Source organism: Dermacentor variabilis, chromosome 5 (genome assembly GCF_050947875.1).
Source record: "Dermacentor variabilis isolate Ectoservices chromosome 5, ASM5094787v1, whole genome shotgun sequence".
Classification (NCBI taxonomy): Eukaryota; Metazoa; Arthropoda; class Arachnida; order Ixodida; family Ixodidae; genus Dermacentor; species Dermacentor variabilis.
The window spans coordinates 49,041,717-49,063,747 of NC_134572.1; the positions used below are offsets into that span (position 1 = coordinate 49,041,717).

General features: G+C 41.3%; 1 protein-coding gene across 2 annotated transcripts in view; it reads left to right on the forward strand.

The window, feature by feature from the left end:
• The window catches only part of LOC142582563 (unhealthy ribosome biogenesis protein 2 homolog), a 77,220-nt gene that overhangs the window by 39,404 nt on the left and 15,785 nt on the right, over positions 1-22,031 (forward strand). For both annotated transcript variants that reach the window (XM_075692421.1, XM_075692422.1), the window contains 8 exons: positions 3,451-3,720; positions 7,535-7,648; positions 9,088-9,174; positions 9,535-9,813; positions 10,877-11,164; positions 13,040-13,165; positions 20,252-20,359; positions 21,671-21,865. In XM_075692421.1, coding sequence (XP_075548536.1) covers positions 3,451-3,720; positions 7,535-7,648; positions 9,088-9,174; positions 9,535-9,813; positions 10,877-11,164; positions 13,040-13,165; positions 20,252-20,359; positions 21,671-21,865 — 1,467 coding nt within the window. The remainder of the gene's footprint in view (positions 1-3,450; positions 3,721-7,534; positions 7,649-9,087; positions 9,175-9,534; positions 9,814-10,876; positions 11,165-13,039; positions 13,166-20,251; positions 20,360-21,670; positions 21,866-22,031) is intronic.

Here is a 22,031-nt window from a genome sequence, read left to right on the forward strand (position 1 = left end):
ACACCTTTGAAATATTTCCGTGTGCACATTTTCTAAGCTTTGAACTATGTGAATAACAATGCATCAAATTTTTAATTCTTATAAGTTTATTTCATTTTTTATTGTTATTCATGAATAAACAGTACATATATACCAACGCAAAATATCTTTTTCTCACTTTACAGTCACCGTAGAAAAATTACGGTAAATATTTTTCAGAATAGGTCCCTCAGAAGAATTGGAATCTGCAATAAAAAAAATTGGCCCTGGGCGGTCACATATGGCAAAAAGAATCGACCCTGGAAGGGTTAAACGCGAACAATTTCGAAACAGATACGACGCCTTGTTTCATTCCCAGGTTCAACTGCATTTGCAACAGAGTCTTAATTCATAATTCAAATTGTACACCTCCATCGTTAGTAACCGACTACAGAGCAAGTTCACGTCAAGCATTTATGCACTGACGTGTTAAAACCTGCATTCCAAACAAAGCTAACCAACTGATGAACTAACCAAACAAATGGGTAATTATTAAATTAACAAAGGTAACAAACTGAATACTAACTCATTACCAAATTGCTAAACCTATTATAATTGCAAAATACTGTATTATCACTAATTACTATGAAGTTAATTACAAACTACTTCCTAAACTAACAAAGCTAACTGACTAACTAACCAACAAAGAGGTAATTACTAAACTAATTATCAAACTAATAACTAAAACTAATAACTAACGAACCTAACTTACTAATTTAACAACTACATTAAATAACTAAACCCAATAATAAGTAACGTAACAAGCTTCAGTAACAAAACCAAATCAATCAATAATTTAACTACATAATAGTAACTAAGTAATACACCAACTAACTAAATAAATAAGGTAACTAACACATCTAATTAACTAATGAAGCTAGCAAAGCTAACCGACTGATTAACTATATCTAACTGAAATAAGAATATTCACTAATAACTTACCTAACTACAATTACTAAGCAAACATAATTAACTAACTAACTAATCAACTAATAACTAACACTGAACTAACCAATCAAATATAACCAGGTTAACCACTTACTAACCAATCAGCTAATAACTAACTAACATACTGAACTAGCTAACCAAATATAACCAGCTTATCCTACTAAAGTGAAATAAAGACAGCTGAACGAAACAGTTTGTGCATGGAAGGCTACTAGGGGGAAGGGGACGACAATCATAATACGGTGTTGTGTATAATTTAAACACAAATGCATCGCACATTAAGTTATTTTGCCAAAAGTTCCCCTTGCATGTTCACTCTACAAACATGCTGAAATAAATGTGGGAGAGGCGCCTTTCCTCATGAAATATTTGCAGGATCATAAAGCCTGGCCATCTGGCACGGCAGATTGTTCGCCTTCTACTTAGCCAAAGCCTCTGGTGCCACCTCCTATCCCTGTATGAAACTTTTGGGGAAGTTTCATGACCAGATGAAAAATATTGAATGACCGTGGTAGAACTCAACATGCACCCAAATATTTAGCAAGAAAAATGGCCAAGGGTCTAATAATATCTGTTGCTTCATTGCACAGTTTCCTTTAAAGGAACCCTGAACCACTTTTTATTCAAGTGTAAAAGGCATTCGAAGTGAAAATGAGCTATTTCAAAAGTACTTTGCTGTAAAAAGTACTTCGATGCATTTAGCAGAAGCAGAGTTATTGTCAATCAAACATGACCTCCACTGTGCTCCTGTTCCTTCCTCAATGCCTTGCAGTGCGATGGCTACAGCGGAGTGGGGCGTGCCCACAAAGCTGCGTTTTCAAAATGTCACTGTGGCGCAAAGTTCAAATTTAATTTTGGATGTTAACATAGATGCTACGGCTTCCGATTTTGGTGCCTACGATGCACTAAACATAAGCCAAACATAGTTGTCCTCAGCGAGCCGCAGTGCACTTAGCCAGTAGACTCATGACAGCACCCCGAAGAGGCCATGGCATCTACGCTGCATAGCTAACCGCAGCTACCAATAGCAGCCACATAGGGGAATCCGCCTTATTACAAAATAAAGTATCCAAAAGAGAGAGAAGAGCAGGCTTCTGTTTTAAAAGAGAGTGTTTGAGAGAAGGGTGACTTCACACTCCGTTTGTGAGCTGCACACACTGCGTACAACAGCAAAACTTGGCTGAGGTGTTCTCAGCAGCATATGCTACCCGCGGACTACGTTATTTCACCATGCTGGAGGGGTGGTTCAGGGCCCCATTAATTAAAGTCAAGTTCAGCGCAATACGCCGGTGTTGTGCAGTAAAGCGTAAGAATGTCTCGAAGGAGGTTATGTTTTGTGTCCAATTGCACCACGCAGGCAATTTTACGCCCAGTTTTCTTGAATTAAAACAAAAGGTGTATGTTGGAATTGGGTGAATACTGTAATCAGACATTATGAGCTACGGTTATTACTTGAAAATCCTTCTAGGACAGGCTGAGAACAGGCATTTTTGACGGGAGATGATGTGCGTTCATCACATTCACTGTCTCCTAAGCTCTGCCCAGACAGATGCTGCTGCTGCCACTGAAGGGGTCACTATTAGGGTCACCATAGGTGTCAGGTGTGTGCTGCAGACTAGTCATGTTTAAATTATCTGCCGAAGGTCAATTTTGGGATCGAATTAACATAGTTTTTGACCCATAGAAATGCATGGGTGTTGGCCAGGACATTTGGTCGGGATCAAATTGACCTAAAGATCTGAATTAGCCGGAGTCTAATTAATAAAAATTGGCTGTGTAACGCAAGGTGCTTTCGCAGGGTGGTATCTCTGAAAACGTTACTGAAGATTCTGTAAACTGTTGCATACAATTATTACTATGAATATTTGTTTATCTTATTTCAAAAATTGCAAGCCACAATAGTAAGGGTTTTTGCAGAGGGGTAGAGATCATACTTCAAAAGACAAAAGAACAGAGCATGCAGCCATTTGTATATTTAATAGTTTATGCCGTTGGGCAAACTTTAAAAAGAAAGAACAGCCAATTGAAACATACAGATTTGTGTTTAAAGGCAAACATATGCATAACAACAGATTTTTGACAAGATTTTGCAACTATGGGAGAACCTAGAATCAATGAAAATTATATTGGTCGAGCAAGTTAACACCCACATTGTGCTATTCAGCAATAGTTTGCACATAAGTGATGTATTGGGGGTGCTTGTAAGCATTATGTTATTATTTATCTCCGTTTTCCTCCAGGCCTAAACTTTAAAAAAAGAAAACATTAGCCAATTGAAACGTACAAATTCGTTTTTAAAGGCAAACATAAACAACAGATTTTTAACAAGATTTTGCAACTCTGGGAGAACTTAGAATCAATTCAAATTGTGTTGGTCAAGCAAGTTAACAACCACACCGTGTTATTCAGTAATACGTAGTTTGCACAGAAGTGGTGTATGGGGGGTGCTTGTAAGCATTGTTATGTTTTCTTGTTTTCCTCCAGGCCTTGGATCACCTTCCTCTGGGTAGCCTTTTCCCAGGAAACCAGTTGAGGTGTATGCTTGGCCTTCTGGCTGTGATCTTTCTTCTTGAGAGTACAACGGTGAAGAAAAGTGGCCCCCTCTGGGAAAAGAGACTGGCAGCTGTGAAGTGCGCGGTGGGCACCTTCTGCGCACTGCTGCAGAGCCCCAGGAGGTCCTGGCTTCTCGATTTTGTCTGTGGAGGATCCCTCATAAGCCGGCTAGTTGCAGCCTTCCAGGGCAACCTGTCTCAGGCAAGCTGTTCTCACACTCCTCACTGCAGGGCAACGGCCTGTCCCAGCATTCTCCAGTTACCCCTGTCCTAAGCCAGCTGGCTTCACGCTGTTCCTGCAAATTCCCTGCTCTCATTCCACCACCTAGTTGTCAGCTGCCCTTAAATGCATTTCCCTTCCCTTGTTGCCCATTCTCTTACCCTAATAGGCCACCTGTTATCTGTTCTGTCCACTATACAACCTGCCCAACTTCACCTCTTGCTGTCATTCTTACTTAGAATATCAGCTGTACCTTCCTGCTCTCTCATTCACACTGCCGGTCTCCCTGTCTCTTGACATTGCGATTATCGTTTCTTGTTTCATCACTCATTGCATGGTTTTAGCTTTTTCTCAAGTTTCTTTGTTATCCTCCAAAGTGCATACAAAGCGCAGAATTTCTCAGGGCAGCATGCAGTAGCAGGGACTGCCTGTGAAAAGAGGCATACATTGTACAAATGCATATGTAGAGGAGGAAAGTGTTATGGGACAAGCCGTTTTGTGCCGGAATACATATTTTGTCACAGCGCCGACGTATAGTCAACAAGCTTTCCTCTAACAGTATACCAACTGCAGAAGCAACAGACTGAAGAGGATCCCGATTATCTTTGCACCACACTGATGCCAAGCATAAATTGCAGAGCATGAGCTGCACATGGCTAGGTGCACTGCTTAGGAAATGGACAATGGTCCAAGCATGGATAATTTTTCTTTTTCTAAATATTTAGGCCGTAATTTATATGTTCGACCTTTACACAAGAAAAGGCAGTGCCTAGTGGATTTTTATTGTTGTTTTAGTAGAATTCATTATAATAATAAGTACTGCTTATTCTGACATGTGTACATATAGTACAACAATGTATCATGCCAACGAAATGAGGCAAAAGGAAACAGACAATGCATATTTCCTGACTAGGCCTACATCCCGGTTAGTAAAAATGGAAAAATGCAAAGGAAAAATGGCAATTCTTCTGGTTATACAGTCAATCAAGGATATATTGAACTCAGATAAATCTAATTATTGCCTTTATCAAACAATTGTAAAATTCCCCTTGAACATCCCATGCAAAAGCACACCAACATACTACATGTACATCGAACTCTCACTCACCGCTACATTTGATATATCGAATGCTGCGCCGCACAGCGCCACTGAAAGTGTGCTTCTCCTATTGGAGGCGCAATCACTTCTCATGTCGCTGGAAATTTTTAATACCGACAAATTTGTCACTGCACTGTTTTGGCAGATGCTGTCAAACAAGGTATTGAAACTTAAGGGCAGTACGTGCCAGGGGGATAAAATAAGCAGGGTGCTCTGCTATACTCACTCCACATATGGTTGGCTCGTGCAAACTGGGGCCATTTGTTATTGGAAAGAGCAGGTCGTCACTCTGCTTCAAGAACATGAAAGGCCTCTCGGTCTGATACGTGTTCCACAAGAAAGCATGAATGACACTTCATCTTTTCACTGAGTGGCGCTGCACCTGGGATGCTGAACTAGAAGTTCTGCGCTGCCGAGTCTGTCTTGTAGACAAAAGACAAAAGTGCCCCGCGTTTTGTCTGCCTTTTCACAAAAAGCTTTTTGCGAATGGCATTTTAGGATTCCATGTGTGGCCAAAACGAATCTGACCGCAGCCTGCCCTTGGACGGGTCTTTACATTACAGTTTGAAATTAACAAAAGCACTGCACGCCACATCTGCACTTTGTGGAAAGACCATTGTGCAATTTGCGGGTTCGCACTGTATGCGTTTCATCCGTGGTTGCATGGTGACATGCAAGTGGGAATCGACTCAGATGTTCTACAAGCTGAAAGCCATTTTTGAAACTAACAGCATGTGCATAGTGTCGGCAGTCACTGACGCAGGAGCCAAAGGGGAAGGGCTGAGAACGAAGGGACGTACCGGCCGCGAGGCGTCGAAGCACTGAGCGGCACACAAAAAGAGATGTGCAGACTTTTAAGGCAGTCGAGAAGCAAGGACAACTGGTTCTGACAGAAAGTCAGTTTTGAAACAATACGCAACAGTCCACCTGGCTTGTTGCCCACATATGACAATCGGGTGTTTAAATGGTGCATTTTTGGTGTTGTAAAGGACATGCACCCGTTCACATTCCCGCACGATTTGCAGTACACATGCGCTGGTGGCAGCATGGCACGTATCCATACAGGCTAGTTTGCTTCTGCAGTGTGTTGATTGCTACTTTATCTTGAATAAAAATGCGCAACAAGCACTTCGAAGCATGCGAGGCACACCGTAGTCTCACTTCTGGGCGACGCAGGCTTTTAGGGTTAGCATTGTGAAGAGCAACTTGCAACATTCATAAGCTAAAAATAAGTGAACTGTTATGCGTTTGACACAGCCTTAAAGAAGCAAATCGGTAAGTTGCCGCTTTTCACCGTGTCGAAAAACTGTTCAAGTCGTGCAGAGATCTCAAGTAAACTTCAGTTAGACATATTTTGTACTTCGAAATATCAATACATCAAACTATTTCCTGATCTCCTTCAAGTTCAATATAACTGGGATCGACTGTACTGCTTTCCCAATCCCCTATGCTGAAGCTATCCCTAAAGTCCACTACCGTTACCACAGATCACCATGAAACATACCTTCAGGTATAACAGACCATACTTTCTCACTTAGTTTGGTCTACTTATATTATTCCTGCAACAAATTTCACTATGTTTATTGACCCAGCTGAGGCAAATGCGGCAATACAACATACCTTGTGGCAGAAATTTGTGTAACTTTTTGCACATACTTTTTCTGGCCATTCATAACAAGTGTGGAAACAGACTTCTTCAAAAGGAGTGAACGCTCTAGTGAGAAGCTTTGCTCAGTAGCATGCTGTGTGACACACCACGAGCTAATGGCAACCTTTCAGGACAATCACACAGCTGCTTGGCTCAGCGCCATGCAGCTGCCTAGAGTGTGTTTAAGCCTTGCATGGCATAGCCTGCTTCTCAGCGGACATGGGTACCAAGTTTAACTTGCCTCATATCGTAGCTCCCATTTATGCTGGAAGTTTGACAGTGGTCATCACTTGTCATAAATAATGAGGTTAAGAAATATCTTTATTTTGTCAAACATTATTTTGTGCTAAAAGCAACAGTATCCAATATTTGTGTTGGTGGCAGCAGTGGCAATGCACTAGGGCTGGCCAGCTAGTATGGAGAGCAGCTGCTGCAACTGCAGAAATGTTGCTGGTCCTTCCTTTCTTTTTTTTTTTTTTCTGACGAGAATTTTGCCAGTGTGCCGGGAAACTGCCATTTGTTGCAGCCAGTGCTCAGAAAACGGCAAACAGAAGGCTCTGTATTGCTAGTGTGTTTGTACCATTGCTGTGAATTAGTTTTTTACAGCGAAGCTGTATATGGCTAGGATCCTGGGATTTTTTTCGTGTCTGTCAACATAAAACTATCATCATCAATGGCTAATGCCCCCGTCAGAAAGCAAAATAATGCAATGGCTTGTACCCCCTTCAGGCAGAGACTACAAGCACTCGGCAAAGTGAAGTGAACAGTACATCCATTCTTTAGAATCATGCATACAACATACAGAACAGCATACGTTTTAATAAATAGCAAGCGCAAAACAAGCATCTGAACCACATAATTGATGACAAGGCGCTCATGATAGCAATTCGAAGCACTTGATGGTGGTTTTTTGCCAAGTTCCCCCATTTCACAACATACTGCGGCTCCAAATTTGTGTAGAGTGGACTTTGGATATAATGGGCCTTTTTCACTGGATAATCATGATCTATTGTAATGACTGTCAAATGTACGATGCTCACATTTTGCAGGCTCTGGAGGACAAGTCCATGCTGCAGCTGTATGAGGGCATACTTGACGCATTAGTACGCCAAGCATTACGGAAGAAGAACACAGTCAGGATGTTAAATTCTGTCGTGAAAGAAGTAAGCTTTCGAACTATGCATTTCCCTGAACCTGCCTGCCATGCTTGTATACAGTCAATTTCCTATTTTTTTTTTTACTCCCTAGGGCCCACGATAACGTACGAAAAATCAGGCAGTCACTAAAAATGAATGCATGCCTTTTACTGGCCCTGAGGACTCAAATTGCCACAGACATGTCTGAAGTATACATCTGAAGGCCTGCCCCTACACGCATTAGGCATATCGGTGTTCGTACTGTGAGAACAGACAGCGGTTGCACGCTTGTATAATTAAGAATTACATATTGTATCCCGTGACAGTTGCCCCTTTTCACTCTTGGTATTCTTCACTGCGTAACACGGTTGTATTGCGGCGAATCTGACTTTTGGCAACTGGCATTATACAGCGTGTCGAGCTTTTCACACTTCGATGCCATCACTGATAGGGGGCGAATGCTTTCAATTCAAAACATGGCACTGAACAACAGGAAGCTTAAAAGCGAACGTCAAGGCAGCTAGGCTTGGTGTGGCCGTAGTAGTGGCTACGGCTGCCAACAGATCGGCATGTGAGTGCACCAGTTCGAGGCTGTGATTAAATTAAATTATGGGGTTTTACGTGCCAAAACCACATTCTGATTATGAGGCACGCTGTAGTGGAGGATTCCGGAAATTTCGACCACCTGGGGTTCTTTAACGTGCACCTAAATCTAAGTACACGAGTGTTTTCGCATTTTGCCCCCATCGAAATGCTGCCGCCGTGGCCGGGATTCGATCCCGTGACCTCGTGCTCAGCAGCCCAACACCATAGCCACTGAGCAACCACGGTGGGTGAGGCTGTGATAACCAAGTGACATCAGTGGTGGCTTCGATTAATGCTATTTTGGACGTGCGGTCATGGCAATATATCCAGAAAATTGGATGGCAAAGGGTTTTTCAACTGTAATTTCAGACATTCTTATACATTGGCTCTATGGGGCATGTGGAGTTGCTGAAGTTATAGCAGTGCCGAACATGTCTGAATTATTGGACAGGTTCGAAAAATTGGTCGTTGACTGTATTGATTATTCTTGTGCTGAGCTCCATGTCGCCCACGTTACTCGTTGCAACAGCACTTGCTTGTTTGTTAGAAGCATAAGAATGCCTGTGGAACCTAAATATTTAACCATGCGTAATAATAATATTAAATGTAAAGTTCAGGGTGCACCTTTCAAAGTCATTGTGTACCTCTGAGATAATAAGTCATAATAATTGGACTTGCATTTTTCTCTTACTACAAATTTTAGTCATCACTGTCACTGCAGTCTTTTGTGCATTTGTGTAAGCTTCTGCTAAATTCACTGACCAATCTTTCTTGGATTTCAGTTCTGAATGAATACTGATCTTGCACGTCATTTGATTTACGTTACTTGTAAACTGAGATCTTCACGTGGCAGTTGGCTAAAATTCCTATCTTCCTTGCAGGTTAAAGAAGTCATTTCAGCCACAGAGGGTGTTCTTTTAAAAGCGCACACCAGTGCCGCACTGGTTCTATTCAAGGAGTTGGTGCTGGTATGTTATCTTTGTGCCCTTCTTGTGTCTACCACACTGTTTTGTTATTCCAAACTCAGGTTTTTAAGCATAAGTTCATGTGCTGACATTTTAGTTGGTGTGGTAGCAAGGCAACTCAGCCTTATTCCACATTGCTTCAACAACGCATGTCTATTAGATTTGCTATTATGGCCTGCTAAAGCATTCTTCAGTTCCTTTGAATTATGGATACTTGCTTGGGATAGTGTCATTTCTTGCATGCTCATGTGCAGCAGTGACTGGTTGCAATAGCTTGATATTTTTCTTCCATGCTCTGAATTGACCGTTTTTTTTCTTCTCCCCTTTCACCTTTCTCCATCCTCCCTTGTGGGCTTCAATCAGGAGTTGTGCAGAAAGCCTCACGAAGATGTCAAAAGCCACATCCAGAAGATGGCCCATAGAATGTCAGAAGGTATTGAGTCCTGGTTGCAACGACTTCTTGGGTGTAGGCAGCCATCGGCAGAGATGAGAAGACACATCTACACCATTGGCCTCTTGCAGGCCCAGTACACATTTTGTTCCCACAGGCTGTCTACTGACGAGGAGGTCAGTGACGACTCGTGCAGCGAGGATACGCTGGCTGCTCTGTCGATGGCCACAGCCGAACTACAAGAATCGAAGGTTAGCGTGAAGTAATTTCTCAGTTTGTGGACTGTTCACATTTAGGCATTGGAGCAGTGCTATCATAGTTAGGATAAAACGCTGCTATTATAGTTAGAATAAAATAAAACAAAGTGTTTTGCAGAAGATCCAGAGAAGTGTTAGTTTATCAGGTGCAGGATTTCACACTGAAACAGTGTAAAGCAGTATGGAATTTTTACTGAAATTTGCATCATTGCTAATGCACATTTGAAATAGTGAATAAGAATATTGAAAAATTGTCTACTGAAAAATGATCAGAATACCTGTTTGGTTAATTGGTTTATCATGGCTTACAAACAGCACCAGACAACACAATGGACAAATAGGGAGACATCAAGACAATCACAATGTGCCAAATAACTGAAAGGCTATTTCTTGATCGCTCAGAATAAGTGCTTGCTTACGAGGGATAAAACAGAAGACACACCTCAGCACAAGGTTACAAAAAAAGTGAAAGGCAAGGCTTAAGATATGTCATCGTATCCTGATAGGAAGTACACATCCTTCACTGGTAACATAATGAGGCATGGTGACAAATAATTACCCAGACTTTTAAATGCTAGAGCGTCCATCATTTCTTTTGTCAGCCGGACAGCATGTCTGCACAGAACACAATTTTTTTCCAGCAAAGTTATACAACCGCAGTCTCTGCAGAGCAAGCTTAGATGTCCAGAGATTGCTTTCAGTAAAGTATTGTACCAGTGCTGTTTCAATTCATTATTCAAGCCTCTGACCCTACACTTTGTGATCATCTTGATGTCTCCCTGCTAGTCCTTCATGTTACCTGGAACAATTTGTAAGCCATGAAAGATTATTCGCAGCCATCATCACTAGCACACAGCTCGAGCAATTATAGTAGGATATATAAAAGAATTAGCTACCGAAGGATGGCTCAGCCACTCAGCAAATGCTCTGCCACTAGCAACGAGTGCTCCTGCTCATTTAATCTTTAATTAGGACAGTGTCCCGTGTGCCCTACATATATAACACTGTATTTTTTGTCCTTGTCTTTTTTTTTTCGTTCCTTTTAACTGTGCTGCAGGCGAGTGAAGTTGCTGACACCCTGGTCGAAGTCATGGCCCGGGTAGCTCACTTCAGGTCAAGGTCTCCAAAGCTGCTGTTGGCTCCTTTTTCAGCACTGGGAAAAGGGATCTACACCCAACTTGCACTAAGTGCGGCCACTCAGCGAGCGGAGGCAGCCAGTGGCACTGTTTCTTTGACGCTGGAGAACTGCATTGCGGACAAGCACTACAAGCTCATGGAGATGTTCTTCCAGTCCTGCACATTGGAAGAATTGAAAGATATCCTTGGAGACCTTGTTTCAACTATAGTAAGAATTTTTTATCACTTTTTGTTTATTGCTCAGCAAGCATACAAAGTGAGAAATCATTTGTAGAACTGAAGAATGTGCGTGCACTATCTACTGTGAGATCATCTGTGATAGCTTAGTAACTGTGGTGTTCTGCTAAACTTAATGTTGCAGGTTAAATTCTGGGTCGCAGCAGCTGCAAAAATGCAAAATGTTCATATGTACTTATAGTGAGGTGCAGTTTAGAATCCCAGGTGGTTAAATTAATTCATAGCCATCTGCTAAGGTCTCTCCATAGCCCTTTTGTTGCTTTGAGATATTAAAACCCATGAATCAATCGATTGATCAATCAATCAGGATTTATCATGAGATTTCCAAGGTTGTTTCGAGATCTGCTATTATGTGCCCAGATGCACACTCATAGTTTCCTAGTTAAAAATTAATGTTTTGTGATTGGAAAAAAGTACACTTCCTCTTTTTATGGAAATTAATTTCTGGCTACACCACTGGCACCATCTCTGATGTAATTGACTGTAGCACCACATAAGTGCTTGTGTTCACTGTAGGGCCATGGTGCCTGCACTGTTTGAGAATACAAACCTAGAGAATTACTTTAAGACTAAAAAGTGCACTTGTCATGTTTTTTTGTAATTTTCATTCAAGAACCACTTTTGTGACCGCCTTTTACCCCGTCAGTGGTCAAGGTGTGTTCAGTTAGTAGGAATCTTGAGATTATGGCAGTTCTAAAATATGTGGCCACAAAATGTGCTACGAAATGCATTGGCTTACACTTTATTTTAGTTTGTCCTGTAATAGGTATGTGCAAGAAGCCTTTGTTTACTATTATTATTATGTTTAACACTAGCAAGCAGTAGTTCGATATAGTGTATTTTGTAGCTCATGTGGGAGGCAACTACTATGTTGAAATTGCTACCTTTATTTTCAGGTACATATTGGGTTAAGTGGCCATGACTATTCCTCTGACTAGCTTCAAGTTTGCACATGCAGCATATGCAGAAAGCTAGCAAATGTTTATTTTAAATTGCAATTTACATTGCACTTATATGACCTCCTTAAGTAATCAATCTCGGAAAGGCAGAATCATGCTGTCTGCTGCCGTAGTCTTATTTAAGTATGTTTGTAATTTGAAAAATAAGGGGGCAGAAGGACAACAACACCAAGAAGGTCATTAAGCTGCCTGTACCGCCATAAGCACAAGCATTTCCATGTTGGTAATCATGGCTACATGGTTTCTAGGGAACACCCGGTGTGTTTGCTTTATCACATTTAATTTCATCTGCTGATTGCAGCTGCCTGATTGTAAGGAACAGCTGTAAAGAGCCATAACGCAGAAAGATATCCTGAGAATATCTGGGTATGATGAAGTTATTCACCATATTTACCAGTCATTTCTCAAACTTTGTGTTTGACGTACGCCATCTTTTAGTCCCTTTGTAAGTCATGTCTCTGCATCATTGATTTTATCCATTACTTGATATACTTGAAAAGAAATCATGAGGCATCTCATAGAGGTGAAGCTGCTTTTCTTTTTATGGTTCTTGTAAGTTGATTTTTTAAAGTATATTTTATTCAAAATGGACTTTCCTCTGTAGTGTCAATGTTCATTTAGAATTTGTATATTAGGAAACTTAAAGTGGTAGTCTCAGTATTTAATAATAACCCATTTCCAATAATTTGTGCAAAGAGATTTGTTTAGAAGCATCTGTGCTTATAACTAACTAGGCTGGTATTCAACCCTTGACAAGGAATGCTTCGGCGAACGATCCTTAGGAAATAAAGAATAGCATTTTATGACAAAAATACAGTATAACGCAGCCTGCAGGTAGTTTTTACACGGGTGAACAGCTGGCGACTTGTTGGTTTCTTTGCCCACAGATGAAGGACGACGTGCAGTCAGTTTCCATGAAAGTGCACCTTCAAGTGCTCCAGCTTGTTTGCTCGTGTATGGACAACCAGAAGCAAGATGGAACTGCAAAAGACATCATGTCCATAATTCACAAGGTGAGTTGCACTCCCTGAAGTACAAACCCACACAATTGCTTCCCTTATGATAGCGTGCCAGCTGGGGCTAGGTCAGTTGGGCATTGCTGACATGTAGGCACAGTATATTGGTACACAGAACATGGCATTGAAAACTGGTCATATTTTGTCCAAAGATTTTCTTATGTTGACTTATAGCCTATGGCTTAAGAAATCACATGCTTTCTCTAGTTTCTGACATTTGGCTCTCACAAACATACATTCGATAGTTGGAGTCAGTGACATAGTTACGTAGCTGTGAGAGAGATGGCTAGGTGTTCCAATGCACGCACCACTTGATGCCATGTGTACAGCACCCTGTGTACAGACACCCTGGTAACGATGATACCAGGGTGTCTACCAACCGGGAAAACTGGGAATTATCAGGGATGTTGAGTAGTATGGAAATACTCAAGGAAAACTCAGGGAATTCGTTATTCTATCACGGAAAATTAGCTGTAATTTTATTCAAAGGTAACTAAAGTCACGGTAATGCTGGCTCGAGTAACAGAGAGGAATCGTAATGAATGGCCTCTGACGGCGTGTTGTCGATTGGAGGAGTTGACAGTGTACAGTCAACGACAGACTTTCCGGATGCCCGATAATTCAGATGGCTTTGCAGCACCGCCTTGTACCCCATCGGGTCAGTGCATAAGAAATTCTGAAATTCCGGACGCAAAAGCCCTTCGCCGTCGGGTTTTCCGGACTATTTGCCATGACCACAGGTCAGAAACGACATTAATGAAAGCGACCACCGCCGCCATTTTGATTACCTCACCGCCTCGAACCGGCATTCTCGCATGCAGATCCACTAGCCTAGATCCGCAGGCCTAGCTACTTCAATGTTTGGTGTTAAGCTTCTTGCCGTTTGGTACCGTGTGTTTCATTGAAAGAATTCGCCGCTGTCAGCAATCACAACGACAATGCCTTTGTGGTCCTTGCAATTGGCTTCAGAGCTCGAAAAGCGCGGCATGTTGCATAATGTCGGTTCCTGAAAGTCAGCTTTGCCTCAATACAGCATTGTTACGCTAGCTTTAAAGATATTTTATTCATTGTGCATTTTACTAACCCCTCCCTTCTGTTTTCTTTCGGAATAAAGTAAACACTACTCCTTACTATTCAAACTGGATTAAAGGGCCCCTGAAACGATTTGGACAAATTTTGTAGACGGTTAGGGCATAGCTAAAGTTAATCATTCGCACCACAATTTGTGTGAAACGTTTCATATTAAGAGAGCTACGAACGATTACAAGTTACCCTCCTCCATAGTCGTGCATTTTCTCCTCATCTCGTTCACCGAGTGATCGGGGCTAAGCTCCACCTTCACTGGCTCTGCGTCATGATGGCACGTCGTGTCATCGACTTCCAGTTCTATAGAAGTGAGTGCACGAAGCCTTTCCAAACTCTTCGCCAGCTGCTTGGCAGATGACCCCAAGTGAGAGTTATCGAAGCAGCGTGTGTTACGAATATTCTGTCGCAGCACCAAACGTGTCTGGTATTCCAGTAACCTCAGCCGAGCTGGGCGTTTCGATGGATGACTGGAGGCATAAACTCAAGCTGATGAAGGAACTTTAGCGTAGATGTACGTGAGTGGCCTGATCAGTCTGCACAATTCAGCTACCTGTTGGCGCAGAGCTTAACCAGTCAAACAAAGCGCTAATATTTCTCTAACCAAATGTAAAATGTTTTAAACATATACAAAAACATGTTAATGATTACACTCCTGCAAAAAATTTACACCAGCAGTAAAGAAGAATACATTTCGTTACTGCTACTGTGTGTGGTTAAGCTCTGTGCCACCAGGTGGCTGCACCGTGCAGACCATTCACATTTGTGCTTCTGTTCATCCCATGAAACAACACAGTCAAACTGCCAGGCCCTGCCCCTTGTGCTTGCGTTTACCCTAATACTAAACTCGCGAAACGCTATTGCGTTAGTATTCTTCTGGTGTAAAGTGACGGCCGCAAGCACGCAAATCCTGGCGCTGATCGGATAGCGACAGTTCGATGCGCTGCAGCCAGTCCGCTCGTCTGCTGCCTTGCAGAGGGACACGATGTCACAGCTTGACATATTACCAGTTGCTACGTTTGCAGTCCACAACACAACAAAGTCGAATCATAGCGCTCGAGAAAAGACTGAGACCGACTCTGACCGCAGAGCTCTCATCAAAATGGAGCACGTTATAACACAAGCAGACGATACTTGCTGTGTGCCGGAAGTGCTTAAGTGTAGTGAGAAATTGTTCTTGTGCATCATCTTCCTGTTACTTTCTTTTTATAGAAACAAATTAACTAACATTCCAACTATTACGAACGTCATTTGTTCACCATAAAGGTGGAAAAATTGTGTATGACGCATCCTGGGCAGCCAGTCAAATAGCTCGCCCTACTGATGTCAGTTGGGTGCTTTACGTCATATGAGTAGGGGCCGCTGAAAATTCTGCCGAGCAGTGTGCTGCGATTGGCAGCGATGTACATTTTTAAAACCTTATAATAAATTACACGCTTTACGTGGAGCACTTAGATGCTTCAATCCATGATCAGAAGGACCTACTCTAACGACTCAGTCCATTTGTACAAAATCATCAAAATCATTTCAGGGTCCCTTTAAGTCTTTTTTTTTTCTTTTCTTTTTTTAAGCATGCTTACTAGAGAGTGACTGCATTGGGAGACATGGTGTCTTGACATAAAACAAAGTTCTCTTCACTCAGGAAATTTTGCAAAGGCACTCGGGGAAAACCTGGAAAACACAGGGAATTTGGAAATGTCAACTTGGTAGACACCCTGGATACAGTCAATCCCAATACGGATTTTGGAATGATACAAATTTTTCAAAAGGTCCAAGTCCATTAGCTTACAACATGCTAAATTTCAAATGTTGTGAACTGCCTTTTGTGCCATGGTGGATGATACAAACAATCAAGCCAGCGCGCAATCCTTGGTAAAGCTGGCCAAAAGGCCTTGGCGCACTGGTAGAGCGGCCACAGCAGAACAACCGCGCTGATGCACCGATTGCATTCCCATTGCCAAGGCAACCTACGTCACTCCGTCATGACTCCACTCCCTCCCCAGCCACCTTCCCTCCCAAAAAGCTTTTGCTTTGTGCAGTATCATGCAATTTGTTAGCCATATTCAAACAGCCTTTAACTTTATCAGGAGCTGGCAATCGCATGTGACCCAGTCTTGCCGCGTCAACAAGATCAGCGGCATTCACTACCATGTGTTGTCTTAACTCTGTATTACACGTCTTCCATCTTCTTCACTACTTAATGAAAATATTAAACTTCTACCTTTATACCTGCCAGATCGCGCAATATGAAGTAGCTTCATTGGTGCAAAGAAAAGCAAACAGATTCTCTTATGTTGTGCATATCATGCCCATATCACCATCGTGCAGCAGCTAGGATGCAGCAACGAAGGAAACTAGAGATAACCAGGCAGATCTTGAAATGTTGGCCTCGGAATGCGTGAAGTGCATAGCTCGCTGCTGCCAAAATGTGCACGATGCAAGCACTCCAGTGATTCAAATTAGCATCTGCTAATACATAGGAGCGCTCCCTGCATGCCATTTGACTGCAACAACGAATCACAATACTAGTTTTCTGTTTTAGCACCCCCTTTTGTTGCATTTATTTCTACATGGAGAAATACAGTGCTGCTATCAGAATCTCCAATCTCTCATGTTTACGGTGATACCAAGACAGCGACGTACGTCGATGGAAAGCTGCACTCACGGGATCAACGGTGTGATAGCACCTCCCAAAGCCCGATTTCCTTCCCGATTTTGAAGTCAACAAATAAAAAAAAAATTCAATTTACTCAAATTCTGCTGCATACTGTATTCACTCGATTCTAAAGCGCCTTCGATTGTAACGCTTTTTGGGACCAGAAATAGAAAGGCCTTTACAGTACCACACACCTCATGCTTTCATACAGAAACACAACTTTCTCTTATTTAAAAGAAAACGAAGATTTACTCTCAATACACTAAAATTGTGACAAATAAAGAAACATGCAGTTCCGCCCAAAATGAGAAGCATTGATTGCGATAGCAAATTAGTAGACAGCTATACGAAGTAGGTAGTAGTTTGATCTGATGCGTAAACTTCTAAACATTCGCTTACTAACTAAATTAACAACCATGGTGACATGAACGCATCTGACTCGATGACCACGGAAACTCGCTATCAAAACACTGAAGTGAGGAAGCACAGTACTAAGGGCAAGCAAACTGATCGTCGTGTCATCTCTCGCTTCCACGCGAACTAAGTGACGAGAACACCACACACGAAGCTATCAGCCCTCGGTGCACTTAGACTCTCTTCCCATTGCAGATCAGAAGATAGGGCTTGCGTAGCATGCGGCCGTACCATACGCAGCCGCCACAGGTGTAGATCTCCCCCTTCTGTTTGCACCAGTTCCGCTTGCAAGCTTCAGGAACTCCGAACGCCTATGATACAGCCTGATTTCCGTCCATCTCCGCACACAGGATCACTTTCCTTTAAATGGGCCATCATGATGGACTTTGTCTTCGCAGTGGGCACTTCCATTTTGATAGACCGAATGCAGAAAACGGGAAGACAGATGATAGACAACACGTACTACAGCATGTGTATTGAGGAAGCTACAGCAGCTAGGCCCGAAGCGTGTACGAGGCGGCCGTTTTGAAACACCAATGGCGATATGGTAACGCAGATTTAGGGTTGTACTCGATTCTAACGCACACACGACTTTTTGGATCCATTTTATTGTGAAAAAAGTGCGCGTTAGATTCGAGTAAATACAGTACATCTTACAAATATTTCACCATGATATATGGATAAGTTTAGGATAGCGGAAAAAAGAATTTTAAAAACTGGAAATATTTAGTAGTCAGCCATTTCATTGCAGCGCCCGCCAATAATTTTCTGGTCTTTGAAGTTTTTGGGTGATTCAATTTTCAGATAACACAAATTTTTTTTGCCGTCCTGAGGCATTCGTATAGTCCAGGTTCTACTGTAATACTGTCTTGAGAGGATCTTGCTTCTTTCTCTTTGGCTTCAGGACGTAAGTGCATGCGGACCAACGGCACACTTGTCCATGCAGTCTGTAAACCTGCAGAAGACTTCTGAGTCAGCTTTCTTACACAGCACTAGCATGAGCACACATAATCGTTTAGACGCTTTTTCGTTAGCAGGACTGCAACCACAAATTATTTACTAGATGTTAATGTCTGGCATAAGCATACCTTATTTGCTTGGTATCCAAGTCAAGCTTCCTTGATTAATATGTATGTCTCATGGAGGAACTATTGTTCATACTTGTGTTAGCTGACTGACTCGTATAGAAGGAGTAATAAATGTCCTTTGGTACTGAAAGCACCTCAGACCCCAAAAGCTTGAATGAATGTCTGCCACACAATTACAAAAGGATAGTTGCTCATTTATGGTGACCAGATGGAACAGTCTGATAGCCTTTGCAATATAGCATCAAATATGATGTGTCACTTGTCTAAACATTACCCAGGACGAGCTGAAGATTTGTCCAAGGATTCTTCTTAAAAATATAGTCCAGTTGAGTTAATATATGGACTATACCTAAAATATCTTTAGGGTATATTAAATGAAGGCTTAATCTTTTTTTCAATGTTGCAAAATATGGTTTAAGGAAAGCTAGTTATCATCATTGAAGAAAACACATTTTCATTCTCGGCAGTTATAACAGTATAGTTTCAAAGTTCCTCATCGTGTTTTTGACAAGTGTTATGCTTCTATGAATATTCCATTTTGGGTGGAAAATTCTAGCCATCAGAAAGGATTACAAGTGTGAATAGGAACAAATCCCTAAAACCTATGACAAGCAATAAATAATTCAACAGGTGACTTGGCAAAATTGTCATGCTAAACTCTGCTTATAGCTAAGCGTAACTGGTTAACCTGTGCTCATATTTTATCATCATGTCCACTGTCACGCTACAGATCACTTGCAAACTCTACTCTTCCTTGGATAGTGAAGGTGGAAAAACTGTAATGCACATATTCATACTTCCCTGTGCTATATAATGGTACTGCATAATGGTTTCTGGTTTCATTATTGCTTTTAGAACATGTGGCAAAGCAATTTTGTCTAATAGGAATCAAGCTAGACCTAGTGGTTGAAATAATTCACAAAGGCAAAGGGAGTACTGACAATTTTTCATGCTGCCATTTGATGGTACACTGTCGCCCTTATAGTGCTTAAACTTGCAACAGCGCAAGATTAACTCATCCAAATGCACATTCTGTTAATGCTTATTGCTTGTGCTTAGTGTGGCTAATCTTCAGAGGGGAGGTGGGGTTTAGAAAACAAAGTTTTTTTCTTTGAAATATGGTGCTGAAAACATGTACATAGTATATGTAATGTTATGTGCTTATTTTTAATGTTCAGTCCATTATTGTTTGTCTCCTCTTGTACTTTATGTGAGCTTCCTTTGAATAATATTTTGCAGAGACTTGCAAAATATCAGTTCCTGAAATTTCGTTAATTTGAGTACCAATGTCTTCTGTTTGATTCAAGGAATGCAATAAGACCAACCTTATTGCTGTGCCTTACCTAGAACAAGAGTTGCGGGACTTCAGAGTTAGTCACCAGTAAAACACTTCTTCAAGTTTCAAATTCAATACCTCGCCACTCGTGTTCTAGGTAAGGGAGAGCAATAAGGTTGGTCTTATTGCTTTCCTTGAATCATACAGAAGCCGTTGATACCCTATTTAGTGAAATCTAAGGAACAGATATTTGCGAATCTGTGTTGAAGATAATTAAAAGAAGCTTGCGTAAAGTTTGAACCAATGTAGACAAACAAAAATGAACCTTATATTCAAAGTAAGCACATAATATTACACATATGTCCAATTTTTTATCACCATACCTCAAAGAATAAATATTTTAAAAAATTTAGGGACCGAGGATTTACATCCTAGGCCACTAACATTGTTAACATTAACAATGTTACATCCTTAACATTGGGAAGCACGAGCTTCAGAGTGGAGGAAAGAAAGGTGCATTTGACCCAATTAGTAATACTGTTCTTTTCTTTCTGCATTCTTTTCAGATTATCGAGTACTTCGCTGTCATCCTGAGTATATATGACATTTCCGAACATCCAGAGGTTGTTGTATATGTTCTCAAGTTTTTCTCAACGCTGTTGACTATGAGAAGAGTGAGTGAAGGATTTGCATACAGCAACTGCTACAAAAATTGCCGCTTCAAAGAATTCATTTTACACATAATCTCTTGTTTCTGCTTACTGCTGTGTGCTTGGAAAAGGAAGAAGTAAATGCTTTTTAGGACTACTTATGGGGTGGAAATCCTGTAGCCTAAAATTTGTGGGGAACCTGCTGTCATAAACCTGTAGCGAAAGAAGAGCTTAAACAATGTGTCAATGAGGTCAGCGAGGAAAAAAGCAATGTTCTTACCCTACGATATGCTCAGTTTTACCTGTGAAAGCACTTAAAATTACCTATTTTGCCATTCACCATTCCGAAATCATTTATCAGAGCCAGGTCATATTGGTCTTGTTTGAAAAAGCGTCTTTTCTGGCCTGTTTTCTGCAAATTTTCTGCATATAGGAGAATAAAATGCTTTTCTCATATGGTAATTAGTTTTCTCCACTTATAAAATAACTCGTATTGGTCGTCAGCAATACTCTAAGAGGCATAGTTACTCTCCTAATCATCCTAATTTAATCACTTTCTTTTTTTTTATATTATACTGAGGCTTCCAAAGAGTGTAGTAAGTCTAAAATGCCATGTTAATGTGCCCTTCAGCTTTCTGAAATTTTGAAGAATAAGAGAGAGAATAATTCCTATTTCAAGTTGCAACTTCTAACATTCATAACTTAGGAGAACATAGAGGTAGAAACATGAAACAGTGCCTATTGCACCCCTTGAGTATTCAGGAATATGATCACAGAAGTTTTAGATTTGTTACTGTAAAGCATTTTTTGTCAGTCATCCCAAAAATTTCGAACAGAAAACATTGCATAACATATTTTCTCCATTACATACAGAAAATCTAGCAGCACATTTGCAACTAGCACGTTAGATTACCTATTACCTGTAAATTTCATTTCTTAGTGGCAATGATAATGATGAATGAACTTTGTTGAGAGCAGACGAGGTTGTTAGGCCGCCTTCCATGAGGGTGGCCACCTCAGTCCCGGAAGCCATGCGACCTGGCCGCCTGCCTTGCCCTGTTCACCAACTTACGCTGGTCATCAGCACTGAGGCTTGCCCAGTTATCTGCTCTTCAAAGCCCAAATGTGAGAAAGCAAATAAATTTGTGACATCACACTGGCGTACCGGCACCGTGTTTCTGGTGTGAAATTCAAGAAAAGAAAGTTTGGCCTTATTTGCTGTAGTATTATTTACCTTTCTTTTTTTCACCAAATGAAAGAAGATGTGATTTTGAAGAATTAATTTGCCAGTCTGAACCGATTTACTGTTGCACTTATTTAACTTTTCTCTTCCAGGTTGTTCTCTCCCATCGAGGTGGTGTGGTGATCCTGCAGTCCCTGAGCAGCCTCAACCTTCTGCATCTGTGGAGCAGAAGCCAGGAACATTTCTGCCAGTCTGTGATGGCTGCTTCTAGGCTGCTGAGCATCTTTCTCAGCAAGAGGATAGTGATGGTTGTCGGTTGCACAGTGGCCTACCAAAGCTGCATTTCCCATATCCTTTTTAAATATGAGAAAATTGTTTGCCTATTCCCAATAATTTTGCTTAGTTGGCTCAGTATCTATCTGGCCTCGAAACAATGACTGTCTAAGAAATAAATTATGAAAATTTAGTGCTGTGCAAGGAATCGAACCCAGGCTTAGAGCATGCTAAGCGAGT